An 18,979-nucleotide genomic window follows, 5' to 3' on the forward strand; every position below is an offset into this window, starting at 1 on the left:
TGACACAATTGATTTGTTAGTTTTTCCAGCAGTTTGCTTTGCTTTTGTTTTATCATTATTACTCGTAATTTATTCATAATTTCATTTTTTAATACTAGTTTCCGTTTGCATTTTCTTTTTTGTGTATATTAAAGGGATTTTACATAGTAATGTACTTATATGCAAATTTATCTAAAACTGCATTCAAATCGGTTTTTTGTTTTCTGGCTTCGCATTTTCATTTGTTTTAGTATGTGTATCTGTTTTTGCATTTTATTAGACTGAACGGGATTTACGATTCATAGAGGAGATTCGGTTTTTGTTAGCCGCTTGTTTTTGGGTTGGTAAAAAATGCATACATTATAAATACATAGTTATCAAATAGTATGATTCTTGCATCGTATGTATGGGTCTGTCTATCTGTCAGTCTGTCGGCGTGTTCATTTGTGTTTGTTGTAAATGTATTTCGCATTATATATGTATGTGTCTGTGCATTATTCAGTATATAGTATATGCTTCTAACTTACGTTACAAAATATATAACAAATATGTGTAAATGAGTATATAATTCACTTGCCATTCTACTAATTTGGTTTTTTGTTCTGTGTGTGTTTTCCAGCTGGTATAAATATAAAATATCGCCCGGTTCTTTTGTTTGCTGTTTATCTGAATGTCTACAATTTAAAATGTTTGCATTGTTTAATGTTTGTTTTGTGGTTGTTTGAGATTTTTTTCGTTTCCGTTGGCTGTTCGACCTATACATATATAAATGCAAAATTTATTCATAGTCAGATGCGTCAGCAAGAAGGCCAAATGAAAAGTTCAGTGCGCTAAAGAAAAGCGAAAGCGAAAAATGAACGGTTCGTTGAATTAACCTCACGAGTCCCTGCGAAACTAAAACCTAATTTTGGCAGTGTTCTGTGTGTTTCTCGATCTGCGGACTTGCTGTACCGTACCGCACTGTACTGCACTGAGCAGGCAAATCATGCAAAATGGCTTCGTTTATTCGTAAATGGCTACTTCGAGTTAAGGTTCGATTTAACAATTAATGTGCTTTAAAATTTCTATGAATTTTCTCAAACAAGTACAGCAGAGAAGTGTATTATTATTTATTTCGCTGTATGGTTTAACAATTACGTTAAAATCTTTGCACTTTTCAATAGTCAACTTTTGTTGCAGTTTTGTTAGATTTTTCTCCGTTTCCATTTGTTATATGTATATGGTAGGTTTTTCTTAAGTAGTGTTCATAAACATTCTTCTGTGGTAGTAGGAATAATTCGAATACCAAAAATTTTGTCGTGTTTTTTGTCTGCTAAAAGGACAATCTGTAAAATGAAGGAACTGAAAACAATAGGATCCTAGAAAACTGTATGATCTACGCAGATCTTATATATATTTTTTGCTATGTACTTACGGTTCTCTACAATCTGTTATCGGGAAACTGCGTTTCTGGTTTAGTTTTTCTGGCTGACTGTTGCAAATTGAATCAAACACACGAATTCAACTTAAAAAACAACATTTATTATGTGTGGGTCTATGCAACAACAAACGAAGAATAATAAAAATTTGCGACCATTGCCGATCGATTAAGTTTCAGCAAACAAATGGAAAAAAAGGACGAATCTACAAACCGCTTGTTTTGTTGTGTGGAAAAAGTTTGTGTTTAAATGCAGTTAGTTTGGGTTTATGTATATGGAGGATTTTATTTGTTTTTCTTTCAATGCATTCTTTCTCTGTAGTTGAAATGACTTAATATTATTTTAGGTTTTGCTACCAATTTGATTTGGTTTAATATTGTTGTATCTGTGTGTTTCTTTGTATACGTGCTAAAACTAATAATATATACAATGTAAAATACTTTTCCATTTTTCCATCATTAATATATATCATTTGTTTTCCTTTGAAGTATTCATTTTAATTATATCAATTGCGCTAAGTTCATCTAAAGGTAATTTTTCGTTTTCTTACTTTTTTTTTTACTTTTACTTTTTCTTTTACTCTTTTGCTTGATTCGCTTTTATGGAGTTTTAGCATAGGTTTTCTGCTTTAGAATATTTTTGTAGGAGTACTTTCTTCCTGGAATTTGGCCAGGTTTTGCCGATTGTGGTTTACTGTGAATTGAATCATACACAATGCGACAAATTGCGAAACGCCCGTCGGTTGCAGTTAAAAATTTCGTAATGTTTATATGTTAATATATATATATGTTTCGTGTTTTTAATGTATGTATATACTTGTTATGATGGAACGAAAACAGTCTTTGGGTATTCCTTTATATAAGTTTTAATTCTGTTAAATCGTAATCCTTAAAAAGTAATGCGAAATAAAAATGGTTTAACTTAAGGTATCGATAAATTAAAGGCGTTGAGAATTGTTCTGGCTTAACGGCTAAATGACTCTCACATGCGTCACAAACTTATAAACATAAAATGCCTAAAATAATAATTACAACTTAAAATAATATGCACAATAAATCGGTTTGAGAATTAAAGTTATAAATTCATAAGCGCTCCTAAACTAAACTTTGGTATGCTCTCTCCTACATCATACAAATCTCTTTCCTCAATTTTTAGTTTTATTTCGTTCATAACTTGCCCCGCAAAAAATGCTGGAAAAAGTGGCACCGTAACCGTTTTTCGGCTTACCGGTTGCCCTAACAACTAAATCTCATTATCGTAATTGTTTAAATTTAAATGCTGATGAAATATTTTTACAAATGTCATTTTACGTGTCATAATATGTGTTTGATTTCACTTCCACTTTCCTTCCCCTATTTTAGTTTTCTAGTTCTTAGTTTCCATTTACGTAGAGAGTTCTGCCAACTTCAGCATTGAGATGCTTCTTTGGTTGCGCTTTCTTTGTGTGTGTGAGTTTCCCTCGGGAGTGGGGCTTCATTTCGTTTTAAATGCAACTTTGTATCTACTAACAGTTTTAGTTTGTTCATCTAGGTATCCGCATCGGACTTGGATTCGGTCTCTCCCTTCTCCCCACTCTATTCCACGCCACTCCTCGCTCCACCAGCTTACAATTCTAGTTCGGTATTGTGGGGATTGGGCGCCTCGGGTCCATACATGTTGGCCAGCTTGTCGAAGCGCGGACCCCAGGCTCCGAGGTAGTCATACTCCTGCTGCTCGTCATCAGTTCCTGCAAAAATTACGAATAATCGCAAACAAAAATCCATGTTTAGTCTAAGCATTCAAGAAAATGTTGCAGATTATTGTTTTTTATGTCTTAATTTTTCTCTCAGACCATGGCATAATATTGCTTTAAGACTTTGGATATTAAAAAATATGATATAACTCGATTAAGTATTCTTTTCCACTGTGTAGTCAAAATAGAAGAGCGAACAGCCATTTTTGGTTTCATATTTCTCCTAGATCTACACCCAATATTCAGCTGTATCTGAGAAACGCTGGCCTGGAAATGTCAAAAAGTTGATGAGTCAACAACGAATCGAGTGCTCTAGTTTTCAGCTGCACGTTTGAGTGCTTTTCTAGTTATTAGTAGCCTACTTTTTGGGGCTTCTCAGGCTTTTCGGTTCTAGTTTCGTGACTAAACGGCTGCATAATGGGTTCAAGAACTAGTCTTAAGTGGAATATTCTTTTTTCAGGCCTACCTGAAGCCAACGAGCTGAGCGATCCAGCTGTGCTGCCGCCGCCCTCGTACGCGTAGTTCCTCAAGTCGTCGAAAGGTGGCGCATTTGGATCACCATCGGCGCGCTTTTTATGCTCCTCGATGAACATGCCCACATTGGGCTCCTGACCTGGCATTAAGGTCATGACGGGATCTGGAGAAAGGAGACGTTAAAAATAAAACCATAGTGTTATACTTCATTTTACTTGATATTCGGAAGTTTTAAATGCTCTCAAAACAGAATATAGTTCTTAATTGTAATTTAAAGTGTAGAAGGGAAAACTTACACATAATTGGCATTTTCATGGGCGCCAGCTCAGGTGGCATTGGCCCTCCAATTGGTATCTGCAGAGGTGTGATATCAAAGGCCGTCATATCATCCTCGCCGCCTCCCTCGTCGTCATAGTTGATGATATTCTCGCGCACATCGTCATCGGGACCCGGATATTTGATATGCGCTTCACGGCGACGATTGTATACGACGAACACCAAGACGAGTACTGCGAATAGTTAAAATTCAACAATATTAAAATGCAATTTCCCCTCAAATATTGCCCTCCTTCTGTATGCAACAACAACTCCTTGGGTTTACAAAGTGCATCATACAACGCTTAATTTAACATGCAGAACAATTTCAGTTATACTTCTCTTCGACGGCGGAAAAGCGGGTCCAAACATTTTCGTGCGCTATCAGCTGGCAGAAAAATGCTTAATTAAATTGTATAACCAGAGCGGAATAGAGCCGAAACACGGAAAAAGAATAGGGAAAACGAAACGAAAAGAAACCTAAAACAATATCGCCAACATTGTCCCAGTTTTCTGGTCAACAGAAAATAGCAAATCAAGCTGCAGACGACTTGAATCCGCTGTCTTCTGTAGTATTTCTAATTTGGCCAGCGCGCTTTTCAGCATATTGCGAAACGCAGACAGCATCTGTTGCACGGGAAAACCCTGGGAAAACAAAAAGTTTTTGGGCATTTCGAGTCGTGGAAACTGCCACCACAACTTGAAGTTGACGTTAAGTAATTTGCTGCGGCTTCTTCGTTCGCAGAAAGTTGGATTTTTCTGTTTTTCTTGCCTTTCGCCAGCTGGCCAGCATGTAATTGCAATTATTGTGTTAGTCAAATATTCGGCATTCGCAATGCCGAAATATTATTCTTATCCAACAATGTTTAATTTATACTTGGATTCTTTTGCAGTCACGCCCCAATCGATATGCAAAAATATTTCGCTGACCATCGAATAAACTTTAATTAAAGGAAGGACTTTTGTTGTGTTATGTAATTTGCGGAAATGACTTTTGACATGTTTGCTTGCTGGGATCCGTCGTTTCCGGTCATTGCAGATTGCTGATTGTAAGACTTAATTAATTTTATGGCTTACGCGCAATGCCATCAATATTTAAAGGACAGATACACGTCTGATCAAACTTTTAATTGGCACAAGAAAACCAAAGAAATCAAATGAGTTAAAATGCAATATTAATGTAAAAACTAACTTGGATAAGTGTAGTATAATAAATAAAATAGTAAGTAATTATTTAAAAGGGTTCTCTTCATGCAATTGATGTATTGAATAGTTGGAATCCTTATTCGCTAGTTTAAGTTTTACCATTCTCTTGAGCTATTCAAGCCTTAAAAGTTCGATTTAATTCAGCAATTCGTTGGTTCCACACCTCTTTTGTGGTTCCTGAGTATGTACTTACGTATCAGAGTGCCCAGGCAGAGCGCCAGGGCGACAATAAAATCACGGGATGGCGTCAATACGCCGGAGGCCAATAACTCCAGTTCGCAGTGCATGCCAGTGAAGCCCATGGGGCAATGGCACTCGTACTTCTTTGGAGGATGATGATCGCGACAGCGACCCCCGTTGCGACAGGGGAACAGTAGGCACTCGTTGTCGTTGACACAGGTGCTGCCCGAGCTTTTGTAGCCCGCCGGACAGCTGAAGGACGAGCCCCGAAAAAGTTACGTACACGAGTGGTTGGTTGGTTGGTTGTTTGGGTGGATGTGGGGTGTACAGGATGTGTGGGTGTGTCGAGTGTGTTGAAAAAATAAAAGAAATTATTTAAAATTTGTTTCCATCATGCTGGGGTGTGATGTGTGGATGTGTCTTGGATAAAGTTCCTGCATATGGTCACACTGAGAAAAATAAACGTCATAGAATCAGGAATTTAGGCTTAAATCATTTTCAAAACTCCCATTAATTACTTATACTCTACTATTCCCAAATTTTTGATGAAAATAATGCAATAATTTAATCAATGAAACATTATTCCTGATTTTAGATGTTGATATTTTCTCAGTGCTTACTTGTTTTCTTGTTCGTTTCAATAGTTTCGAGAATGGAATATTTTCATTTGCCTCACTCGCTTGCTTCCTTTAAAAGTGTGAAAAACTGTCAAAAAGTCTTTTTAAACGTTCGTTGCAACTTTACCATTTTTCCTATTTTTTCGTAGCAGCTATTATTTTACGCTTTGTGAGTTTTTAGTTCAGTTTTTGGTCGTGTTACAAACTTTTTGCATTTGCATTCCGCATCGCCCTTCATCGAGTTCCCCATCCTAACACGCATTTTAAGTGCTGTTTTTTACAATTTTTGTTTCCCTTTATGATTATTATGTAACAGTTTTTGTTTCCCTGGTTGGAATTGAATTGAAAGTTTTACTCTAGCTGCATTCTTGGCATAAGTTGAATTTCATTTTATTTTGTCTCAGTCCTTAAGTTTGTTTTGATTAGTTTTGGGAAACGCACTCACACTCGATCTTCCAGAAGCAGAGGGATAAAAACTTTGCAGTGTCACTTGTTTTTGCGAATTGAGGTGTGAAATTGCCAAGGGAGATTTCTCGGACTCAAGGCTGCAGTAATTGAGATGCATGGGAAATTGTCTATGTTTTGTTTCGTAAAAATTCTAAATGTCTGACCTTAAAAATGGGTCTCGTACAATTTCACCTAAATTAAGGTCACTATTACACGTTTTTGTTGCTCATTTCCTGTAAAAGTCTTAGTTTTGCCATTTGCTTAAAACTCCAATCTATCATTCTGTAATGGACTTTTTATTTCGATCAGAATAGAAAGGAATCGAAAATTTGTTTACACTTCGGTTTCTTTTCTTCACAGCAACTATAAAATTCATGGCCATTGGGCGACTTTTTTGCAAGCACCATTGAATACTTTTCAAATACAGACTCTAGTCACTTTTGATATATTGATTATTGGCAAAAGCCATTGCTTAACCATTGAATTCCGCACAGCGGGCCAGCAGAAAAAAAAGGAGCAAACAAGTTAAAAGGCGAGGATAGAGTAAATACCTCAAAAGCAGCAAGAAACTTTCACACTAAATCAACGCCAGTTGAAAAGTTAAGTCAGGGATAGTTTTTTCCTGCTCTTGGCTGCTCCTCCAGCCTTCGATTGCTCCCAAGTGCACAGTTTAAGCCCATCAGAAGTGAGTAAGGTACTTGATAATTTCTACGGAATTTTTGGTCTATAAAGTTTGCCATATTTTACGTCATTTAGTTTCAGCTGATGGTTGGCTCGGGCACGAAATAATTTCCGTATGCTTCGTGAACCGCGGTTCGCTTGCTTTTAAACGTTAAGCAAAGGTGGCATATAAATGGAGCTGAGCTCCAAGCCTGAAACTGGCATTTTTCTGGCTGTTTACACACGTAGCCGGCATTTAACGTAAGAAGTCGAGAAGTAGGGGAAAAAAAGCAAATGCAAACGTAGTAAATCCTCGCGAGGCATTGCCGAAATGGAACTGGCAGCTTCTTAGTGCCACTTTCCAACCTGCTCCTTTGAGCTGTCTGATCATCCTGTCCTCCCTAGCCTGTATTTATCTTTTTTTTTTGTATATAGACTCCGTATAAGGTGGGCGGATTTGGAGCATCGTGATTTCTCGAAATGCCAAAGCTAACAACTGCAATTGCTCTTGCTCGGTTTTGGGTGGCTTGCCCTTGTCTCCTCTTGGACAACTTGTATCTCTGACTGCACATTTGTTAACTTACCTGAAGGGCATTTCAGGTCTTGTTCATTCTCTTGGCTGAGTGCATTTTGAAAAGTGTGCGGGGCGAATAGTTGGCAGAGTGTAGCGCAAAAACTAAATGGACAGTGTACTTTACAGAGACGGCGTCCAAATGAAATACTCGTACTTGGCAAGAAGTAAGTCACAAATTCATTAAATATTCGGCACATACATACCTTCATTTAGTTACATAAAATATTTACACACACAAACAGAGGGAATAATACTAGACATATTGAGTGGAAGGCTGAACGGAAAACGTGCCAAAAACAAACATTCAAAATGGTATGGAAATGAAATCATAGTTTGATGAATATGGAAATGCCTTTTTGAATGGGTTAAATGTGAGCGGACATATTGAAAGCCGTGTGCCAAATATATAAATTTTCATTAAAGGTAAATTCGGTGATCCGTGATTTTGATGCCGAATGATTGGATTTATAAATGATAGAGCATGAGATGATCGAATAAAACCAAAGTGCATAGGGGCCTTTGAAATGTCGAATTGGTGGTAAAATGAAATGGAATTTGCATGAAATTGATTGGATGACTGCGACTAGCTAATTAACTTTGAAAAACGTAACAACATAGACACTAAAACGCTAAGCATTCGCTAAAGCACTAATTGCTTGATTATAACTAAAAGTTGTTGTCGCATATTTCGATTTTTGGAGGGGATTCTATGGTTCGATGCTCACTCAGTATGATCAAAAGGCAGACCAAAATCGCCGCCAGGGCGCCCATGCTGAGTTTTAAGGTCTGACCCTCCTGCACCAGTTCGCAATTCTCGCCCCAAAATCCATCTGGGCATATGCAACGATATCGGAGTCGGGGCTCGAGATTGATGCATGTGGCACCGTTCATGCAGGGCATATCGAGGCATTCGTTGCGATCCATACAGCCCTTGGAATCGGGCGACATAATGCGTCCGTCGCCGCAACTAGTTCGATTCGGGTTTCAATTACCATTATTTATAATTAATTATTCGAAATTGAGTTGTTCGCATAAATGGGAAAATAAATTGGGCAACCGAAAATTCAAGTATCGAATGGATGTTCCAATTGAGTGATGGATAATTAACACATTTGAGACAGGTCCAAGTTTTGTCAGATAATTATGCGCAATGCTTAATGAGAGTACAAGTATACCTAATAATTTCTGTTTTTTGTACCGCAAATGGTTATGAAGTATTACAAAATACAGCTTTGAACCAAGACGTGTAATATAGCTCTCCGGAAAGAGAACTATCTTCCTACGGCATACTGTTAAGCAGTGATTTTAAAATCCCTAGTGACTTCTCCCAATGGGCGTGTTTTTCCCTATTTAACACTGATTGATTTGCCCTGGCCAAAAGCTTGAAGCCAACAAGTATGAAGTGTGGTTTGTGTGTGTTCAAGAAAGATAAGCAAAGTAGTAGTACCTGTGCTAAGCTTGTTGCTGTTGCTCTGTGTGTGGGAAAACAAAAGCGTGAATATGTACATACAAGGACCATTGCAAGCCGGACAAATGCTCTTTGCTCCCGGATCTGGATTCTCGAATCGACTTTAACTCGAAGTCAAAGCGAAATCGGAAACGTAAGCCTAAGCCGATTGATTTGTCACGCAACGTTTAGTGCCAATCACTAACTGACTTTTGTGCCATGTGTGTGGGTTCAATGGGTGTGGTGGTGTTCAACTGAATCTCCGGCACGAGGTCCTTTGACGAGCAGTTTCAGCAAGCTTTTTTCCGGACTCTGCTCCTCCTACCGTGTATTCTCTTATTTTTTGTGCCCCCCCTTAATTGATTAAGCCTATCAAATGTAAGCTCTGCGCTTGCTTATCAAAAGCTGGCGATTTGTTTTCCTTTTTGTAACTTTTTTGTGGTATTGGTTTTGGGGTTTTTCTTACCGCCATTTTGGCTTACGGGAATTTGAGGTTCTACCCTTTTTTGTTGGCTTGTAAATGTTATGTGAAAGTACAGTCCGAACGGTCAATTTATTTAAATGGTATGAATTTTTCTTTTTGATTGATGAGAAACGAAAAGCAGTGGGTGGTTTTCATAAGATGAAATGGTAAGCTGATAAGAAACTTACGTGCACTCGTAGACATTCCACAGGTCCACGCACTCGAACGGATCGGGGCAGATCACGTTGGAGCAGGGCTTATTCGAGGGACAACCCTTCTCCAGATTCCTGGCCATGGTAGCCTGTCCCCACTGAGTACCATTCATCGCCGGTGGCAATGGCAGGTGTTTGCCCTCCAGACTGTAAATAGATAGCAAGTAATAAGAAATTAATTATAAATTAAAAGTTAGGAAACAATTTACTTTTCTGATTAATAATAAGTACACTCACCGTATATCATCGAGGCAGCTCTTCTGGTAATCGGCGTACACTTCAAAGGTTCTCACTCCAGTGTATTCAGCTTTGCCGCCCGCATAAACACCCTCTTGCTTGTCCACCAACAGCCACTGATGTCCCACGAACTCAAAGGTCTCGTTATAACGACGACCCTCTCCACCATCCAATTCCAGGGTAGCGGCTGAGCCATATCGATTTACCTTCACCACATGCCATTGGCCATCGTTTACGACTATGGCATTCAGCCAGAGATCCTTTTCTTCAGTGCGCAGAGAGTTCAGATTGTAACGGAAGTGCAGGTGGCCATCCTTGATCTCCAGGATTCCGTATTCCCGATTGTGCTGATCGCTAACACGGAATAGTTCGCCGTACTCCTCTCTTGTCCGGAATCTTAGCTGGACTTGCGTGCTGAATCGATCGGGTTCGAAACTCAGAGCATATTTAACATAACTCTGGGCCTTGAAGGTAGTGGGTATCGTAGGGATGTTACAGGCAGGACCTGTCCATCCCGGTCGACAATGGCAACGAGCTTCGGACAAGGATCCAACACAATTTCCGTGCTCCCAGCAGCGAGCTGTGGTTTCCGTTTGAGCACAAACTTCCTCGGTTTGAGGACAACCGGCAACGCTATTTCTCGACAGACCAGGATGGGCCAGATCATAGAGTTTTGAGTTGTGCACCAAATTTCTAATGCAGCCATCAAATCCCTTGGCCGTGGGCATATAGTGCCAGAAGTACAGACTCTGATCAAACTGTTCCCGATATAGACCACCCACTTGCAAAGGAGCATTAACGTTGAGGTACTCATTAAATGGCGGAATTTGTCCTCTCGCCTGGCAGGACATGTCATCGAATTCCGGCGGAGTGCCATCCTCCATTTCGGCAATCTCTGCTGATTTGCAAAAGTCGACAACCATACGAATGCTTTCGGTATCCCAAAACAGATCGATTCTATGCCATTCACCGTCGTCTAATGTCTTCTTCGTTTTGACTCTCAGCTCCAAAGTTCCCGAGCCAAAATCGATAAGCAGTCTAGGATAACCTCGCTCCAATTCCAGGGCAATAAAATCCGAGATGAGCGTCTCATCCCGTTCTGGAGGAACAATTGGACCGTTGTAGATGATTAAGCCGTCGGGTTTTCGGGTAATAAACTCCAGACTTAAATGCGATTCATCGCACATTTCCAGGGGAGGATACCAGGCCCAACCGTTTCCACGGAAACTGCGAGTGGTTTGCTGACACCTGGGTCCCGCGTATCCCACAGGACATGAGCAGTGAGGACCAAATCTGGTGTCCACACAGCGACCACCATTATGACAGGGTGTGGTTCGGCAGGATTCTGGTTTGGTGAAGTTGCGAGCACCACAAGTACAGTCAGCAATGGTGTCCACACGAACACCGACCAAGGCAGTTTTGTTAGCGTTAACCATATAGGGCAGAGGACTGATTTCCAGCGAGTTCGTGCAGCTGCCCTCGCACATTTGGTTCTCATACAGACACTCATCGATGCCCACCATGGTGATATTGATGCCCACATCCTTTTCGATCTCCTCGCGGTGCATCAGTACAATTCCATTCAGCCTAACTGGCTTATAGTAAGGAGATCCGTGTGCGGAAAACCTAACGTCCGTTAGAGGCGGATGTTTCCTCTTCAATTGCACACTGAATATATCAACATTTTCCCTTTCAGTGTTTAGTAAGTCAGCCAGCTTATCTCTAAAACGATCCATCTTCGAGCGGCTCATGCTTTGGGTTCTGTAGTTCCAGACTCGAATAAAGTCCTCATCTGAAATGCCTGATAGACGTACGGATCCGGAGTTTACAACAGCCTCATGGGGAATTTCTCTCACTGTAACCGTAACATTGGCTGGTATATCGGTTTGAGTGTGCTTCCGATCGTAGACCTTGAACCTGAGATGATAACGTCCTTCGCGAGTACCTGCTCGCATTGTTACCATGCCGGAATCCTCATCCAACTTGAATCTTGGATGCTCCATGGCCTCCCAATAGAACTTCTTGTCGGGCAGATCCCAATCATCTAAATCGTAGACATAGACCCGTCCAATCGGAGTGTCTGGCGATTGTCCTTGGTAGTTGTAAACGAAGATGTCCTTAGATCCAGGCTGCATTTTGTTGTCATTCACGTCGCCAATTATGACGGTCAGGGTACTGGTTCCAGTCATTGCTGGTGAGCCATGATCTTTGATTACAATAGGGATCATATACTCCTTTTGCTGCTCGCGATCGAAGGATCTTAGGGACGATATTACAGCCATGCCATCACCGTTGGCTCCCTCTGAAAATTGCAAGTAAATTTATAATAGATTAGAATAGATATCCTTAAGTCCTCCATTCTGTATTGAAAAGCTCCATGGAAAGACCTACCTAAAAAGTGTGTCTACAGGTGAATAAACTACCAATTCTCGGTCATTTAAGTGCCTAAGGTCCAGCCCAAATCCAGTTGCTAGTCAGGACTTCAAAGGCATTTGCCAGTTAGCCATGAGCTCTGACAACTAACCAACCCAAAAACTAAGCTCTTTTATTAGCCAGCACGTTTTCCCTTCCACCTGATTGCAGATGCAACTTGTGCAATAGCCCATTTGTTGTAATTACGCCTTTGAGCCAACAAGTGTTAGGTCTGGACGTCCGGAGGAAAGGAAACTACTGGCCCGGAGGGGAAAAACCCCAGGAGAACCGGCGGAGAACGCACAGTTGAAATGTATTTTTAAAGACACTCCATGGTGTGTTTTTAGGCAAATTGTATGCAAATAGGAGTCTGGAAAGGCCTTCTGCTCCCCCGGCCAACCAACGTTTGCATAAAGTCACCGAATCGTAGTTGTCCGGACTCCACGAAAGCCCCAAACTTTCCTGCCCTTTCCACTTCCCAGCTGAGGCTTCAGAATTGGATTGCCACCCACACAAATTGTGAATGCTGGGCCACTTTTTTCTCTTCACTTCTTGGCTTTGCGAAGGGAGCTGCGATGCATACATATGGAGTTTGGACTTTACGGCAGACTCTGCATGGTGTAATTTCATTGAAAACTTGTGCATTTGCCATTTTATTTGGCGCCCAGGTGGGCGAATCTTCTGCGTTTGCCTTGCTTATATTATTTAAATTTTCATGTGCGATGCGGTTTACGTTTTCCGTTCTATGGCCAAAGATTCCTGGCTATTCATTTCGGACTTCCTCTGCGAGGTAATTGCATTTGTATGCTATTGTTAGCCTTCAGTGACACCGGCCACAACCCCTTTCCGCTCCGCTCAATACTTGGCAAGAAAAATTCAATACAGGCAGGGGCACACACAAAAAATACAAAAATAACTAAGAGCGTTACGCTGGGGCATTGTTTAAGCTTTGACCCAAATATTTGGCTAACTTTTTTATTGAGGCTGGAAAAGTTTTGGTCTGTAACTATTTTCAGATCCCTACCACCACCTTTTCATGTTGAATATGTGTCGCAATTTACATGTAATTGGTTGCAATTTGGAAGTCAGATAGAAGCGAAATAATACTTCGGCTAAACGGCAAATAAATTTGAATGAATTTATTATTTGAGTTATACAAACTTCTATAAACACTTAATGGGTGTTTATGTATTTCTAATAGAACTAATATTGTTTCAGAGTTTTAAAAACTCAACTAACATTGGTAAGCTAAACTTTCGAGTCACGATTTGTTTTAAATAATTGGAAAGAAATACTCACTTTGATCCTGTTCCACCTTGAAGGAAGCACGGATGATGTCATCCGCACTGGGGTCCAAACGGAACTGGAATGGCGGGCCATTGCTCTTGGAGCGATCGTCATCATCGGTGGCCAGGATCTCAACCACTTTACGTGGAGGAACATGCTCGGGCAGAACTGGTCTGTAATCTTTGAGGAACTTGGGAGCATTGTCGTTGATATCCTGGACGATGACTGTTAGAGTGGCAGTAGCGGTTTTCGGCGGAGAACCATCGTCGATGGCCAGGATCTTAACTTGGTGACGAGGAACAACTTCGCGGTCCAGGGAACGTTGAATGGTAACTGAACCATTCTGGTTAATGGCAAACTGGCGCTGACGGTCCGAAGATCGATCGATGGAATAGGACACCTTACTTTTGCCACCCTGATCCGGGTCGGTTGCCTTGAACTTCTCGAGTTCGGTGCCAACTTTCGTGTCCTCGAATACAGACACCTCCACATTGGCCCGTTCGAAATGTGGTTTATTGTCGTTGATGTCCCTCAGTTTGACCACAACCCAGGAGTAGGCCACGTGGTATTTGTCATTGTCGTTGTCCTCGCCCTTATCGTTCACTTGGATGCGGAAACGGAAGCCATTGCTCTGCAGCTGATCCTCGTAGTCCAGGGGCTGTACGATTTTGAGCGAACCAGTACCGTCGTTATTCCGCACCATGGTGAACTTATCGGCGCCATAGCCACTGTTGTCGATAACTTTGTACTGAAACTTGTTCGTCTCGTCTTCATCGTGTACGGTCACGGTTAAAATGGGCATTTCCGGCAAGGCCGTACCATCCGTTTCGTCCACTTCCGTAAACCATTCGTCCTTCGTAAACTGCGGCGGCATATCGTTAATATCCTTAACTCGTATGGAGGCCGTCCCCGTCCCCTTTAACCCCCCGCCATCCATCGCCACGACTTGTATAGAATAATCCGGAGTTCTCTCGCGATCCAGACAGCAAACGGCGGTCTTTATCACACCCGTATCGGGTTCGATTTCAAAAATGGGGGAGCCCGTCTCCTCCTCAATCACGTTCTTTTCGATGGAGTACACCAGTCGGGCATTGGAACCCTCATTGGGATCGTCGTAGTCCACGGCTGTCATGGTCATCACAACCATGCCGGCGGTTCCGTTCTCGGTCACGTTGCCAAAGTATACGCCCTGTGGGAAAATGGGGGCATTATCGTTGATGTCCTTCAGATTGACCTGGACATCCGCATATCCCACGAGTCCTTCGCCGCCCTCGTCCTGGGCGAATACAGTGAAACGCCACTGGGGGCGTCCATTGGGTTGATCGCGATCCAGAGGCTATAAAGGCATCGAAATAAAAGTGTGAGTTAAAGCGTAAAGCGCTGTTATGGGTTAAAATACGCAGGGGGCTTTGCGTAATTTTAGCTGTCATAAACGCAAGACCGATTAACATCGGGCGGGGCGAGCATAACATTGTTGTGGGTTAAGAGTTACACCATCTTTAACCCATGAAATTATCCCTTTACACAATGTTGGGGAAGCCACAAAAAAGGGATGGGAAGCCTGTACCTGTCCCTGATGTTGATTGTGACTTTGATATGCATTCACAGCAGCCTGAGTGATGGGTTTCGGTCCCACCTGGGTCGCCCATTTACCCCCACATACGTATGCAAATAATAAAATGCGCAAGCGATTTTAATCAGTACTTTGTATCTGTTGGCTGCAGGCAACCCTTGGATATTGCCCCAAACCCTTGTTAGCAAATCGCAGCCCCACGACCCCTTAAGCCTCCACCATCGTTAACCCCCGACGACATGTGACAGGCACAGCGGACCGACAACAAGAGGAGTCTTTCATGGCGCTGACATTGGATTTGTCGTAAAAAAATTTGTGCACGAGGCGCCAACAACAAAAAACGGTGTGTATAAATAATTGTGTTGATGGATTACACCAAAGGATACTCTGGAGAAATATGCTATAGCCTATGTGGATCTGAGATAAAAGTGCATTCACCATAAGGTTACCTACTAGAACGCGATGAAGGACACGTTTCCATATTTTCATTTATTTGTTATACACTTTAAATAGGTGTAAGTCCGTTTGGTTACCGCAACGCTTTTGAGTTTGACTAAAATCCAGAGCAACCTAAAATTCTCCGAAAATACCCCTTAAGTGCGGAATAAAAGAAAAATATGTACACATAACCCCTGCGTAGTCATCGCTTTAATTTGCATGACAAATTTGCCAACATTGTTATGACATATTCAATTTAAGGGATTAGTTGTGAGTGGGTCACATCCTGTGGATTCCGACCCGCACCCCAGAAAAAAAGAAATGCGGTACAGCTGTTTGGTATCCCTTATCAAGTTCTCCTCCCGCCACTTTTATAAAATTGTATTCACGTCGAGGGAGATAGTCCTTGGACTAAAATGGCCGAATTGTGCGGCACGAATGTTATTCGTTTAATTTTATTTTTTTGCTGGACGCATGGGAATTTCATTTAATTTGACTTTGGCGTTATTGGGACTACACTAGAGTTAAGTGAAATTTTCCAACTCGCATGTGGCGAGGGATTTTCAATTGTGATTTCGTAATTAGTTTCCATTTTCTTTCAATTGCTGCGGCTTTTAGTGGGCCATTTAAAGAGCAGCAGCACCTGAGTAAATTGTTCAGTGCCTTTTCATTTCAAATGAATTATTTATTTCGTTTTAAAATCCACGATTCCTTCAGGGTCATCAGTCACTTCCTCCGCCTCGAGGAATCCATTTAAGCATTTTATTTAATAGTGCAATGAGACTCGCTGCCTTCGTCCCCCCAACTGCAACTTAAATGTGAAATAATGAACAGATTCGCACGTTTGCATTTTGTGGCGATTGCGATTGATTCGAAGCGGGCTTAAGTGCACTTTGATGGTGCTTAATCAGCGAGAGCATATTTCGAAATTTCACCATTATTTTCCGTTTCTGACCAGCTGCGGCCTTGGCGAACATGGATTTTTAAATACCGCATTTTATTTATATATTTATTATGCATGCGAGCATTTTTTCACATCGGCCATTGGCAATTTGTTAATGCTTAAATTAAGAGCCAAGCACTGCGGCATTGTTTTCGCTGATGACTTACCTTTAGAACGAATATTTCGCCGGTGGTGCGGTTGATGTCGAATTTGCTATTGGCTGGATTATCCGGATCAATGCCCTGGCCCGTGAGGAAGTACACGATGTTCTGGGGACGATCCTTGTCGCCATCTGTGGCCGTAACCTGTTCATCCAGCGCGGCAAATAAATACACATATTTATTATTAATTGTCGGTAGAGTGGCAAAAAAAAATTGAAAAACGTTAAGTAAACAAGCAAAAAGACCGAATTAAGTAGTACAGAAATAAGATAAACATGCCGTGCAAAAACTACTTGAAAACAAAAATATTTGTGCCGTGGTTAGTTTAGATGAGTGTGATTTGTAAGTGCGTTTATTTTTTTCAATGGTATTTATTTACTTTAATTACCATTCTGGCTTTTTTTTAGCCGCTTTTCAATGGATTATGATTTGTTTGCATAGTGCTTTCAGGTATTAAGTTTGGTCAGTGAAAAATATTGTTGTTAGAAGTGAGTGAGCGAGCACGAAATCAATGGAAAATATTAAAATATTATTTGCGTATGGTTAGTAAAATGTAAATACAAACAAAGAAAGAAAAGTGCTGACTGATTGATTTTAATTCCCTTTGTTGGCTCTAAGCGCCAACTATGTCCATTTTAATTAAATTAGTTGGGCGCCAGCTAGCCGCAAGTGAAACGTGGTAAAACCACAACAGAAAATCTGAGCGGGTCAACCTTAATCGTGCAAATGTGTGGCATTAATACTTAAAGAGCATATTGAATTTAATTAGCAGCTTTTGGTAGCAAACAGAAATGGCTAATGGAAAACACATATGTGCGATAAATAAAATGCGAAAAGTTTGCGCCATATTTACGCATGCTATTTAAAGACCGCAGGGAATATTTTATTAACAGAATCAATTTTTCGTTTAAGTCACCCCACTAATTGTTCTGCTTGCATTTCAAATGGCAGGCGGCTATGCACCTTTAATGGTGCACCTCAATGTGCCCAGTGGAATTCTCGTTTCAATTTACACAATTACCGCTGAATGGCTTTTAATAAATTCGAATACTACACCTTGCTCGCGGAGATTATTCATAATGTTTACGTATTATTATGGCTGGTTTACACAAAGTTAACATGGCAAATGAGACTGAATGAGATTTCGGGTTGTTGGGTTAAATTAATTGTTACGTGGTGGAGGAGCGGCTTTGTTTGTTTGCCTTATGCGATATATATTTTGTGTTCGCTACGATTTTATGTACAGGACTCGGAAATGGTAAATAATATAGCGACCTGCATAATGGTAAAGGGCGTGTTGGTCATTCCCTCGTCGAGAGTTCGCTCATAGGATGTCTGCGGGAATTGCGGTGGTAGATCGTTGACGTCGCGCACATTTATGACGATTGTTGTTTGATTTTCATTCAAACTGTCCGAGGCAACCAATTTCAGTTCGTACTTTATGCAAACATTAAATAAAATATATGGCCAAAGGAAAATTGGTGCAGGGAAGAGAACAAAAAAATGGTAAAAACAACGAAATTAAACAATAAATATAAAATGCACATAAATTACGAAGAGAACATAAAAGTATTGATTAAAATTAAATGAAAGCTCGCTGTTCAATTTACAAATGGCAAGATGAATCCAGCGAATATCTTGTAAACGGTTTTCCACTCTTGACTTGACGGCTTATTTGCATTTTTCACATTCAATGGCGCTCGCTTGCCTACTCATTAAATGGCGATAAATTAATTGACTTTTTCAATTATGCATTAAAAAGTGCATAGTCGTTTGAAGGTGTGCATGTTAATCGACACGTTTCCAAGTCATCTTCAATTTTAAACATAATTTATCGTAGCCCGCTTAATGATAAATCAATAGTATTACCATACTTTTTTTTGTAAACCGCAATTTAAATGTTTTATGTGTGCGCACTCGGTAAATAAATTTTATACGTTTTTTATAGGACACATTTTACAGGCCATGTCCACTTTAAAATGGACAGCATTTTTTAATTGTTCAATTACTTTTCGTCATATTTTTTCACCGACCCTAAATCAATCGAAAAAGCGGGGAGTGGAACAACATGCAAATGGCTTCAAATATGTGGCATTCTTTTGAATTAAAAAAATATATTGGTTTGCCATTGTAAATACTTTTAAAATGAACCAACATAAATTTGAGTTCATTAATATTGCAAAGCAGTAAATGCCTTTAGCATG

At 40.5% G+C, this 18,979-nt stretch overlaps 1 protein-coding gene across 10 annotated transcripts in view; it reads right to left on the bottom strand.

Annotated features, from left to right (window-relative positions):
* Positions 1-1,478: 1,478 nt before the first annotated feature.
* Positions 1,479-18,979, bottom strand: part of LOC117150771 (neural-cadherin) — a 122,562-nt gene continuing 105,061 nt past the window's right edge. For 4 of the 10 annotated variants that reach the window (XM_033317810.1, XM_033317807.1, XM_033317809.1 and 1 more), the window contains 8 exons: positions 16,782-16,919; positions 13,673-14,996; positions 9,962-12,263; positions 9,701-9,871; positions 8,328-8,569; positions 3,900-4,112; positions 3,596-3,766; positions 1,479-3,123 (listed from right to left, as the gene is read on the bottom strand). In XM_033317810.1, coding sequence (XP_033173701.1) covers positions 3,002-3,123; positions 3,596-3,766; positions 3,900-4,112; positions 8,328-8,569; positions 9,701-9,871; positions 9,962-12,263; positions 13,673-14,996; positions 16,782-16,919 — 4,683 coding nt within the window. In that variant the 3' untranslated portion in view covers positions 1,479-3,001. Of the gene's footprint in view, positions 3,124-3,595; positions 3,767-3,899; positions 4,113-5,317; positions 5,557-8,327; positions 8,570-9,700; positions 9,872-9,961; positions 12,264-13,672; positions 14,997-16,781; positions 16,920-18,050; positions 18,213-18,979 lie in introns of all 10 variants that reach the window. The other 6 variants (XM_033317813.1, XM_033317815.1, XM_033317816.1 and 3 more) reach the window with 3 other exon arrangements.

This window comes from Drosophila mauritiana, chromosome 2L, assembly GCF_004382145.1.
Source record: "Drosophila mauritiana strain mau12 chromosome 2L, ASM438214v1, whole genome shotgun sequence".
NCBI classification, from domain to species: Eukaryota; Metazoa; Arthropoda; class Insecta; order Diptera; family Drosophilidae; genus Drosophila; species Drosophila mauritiana.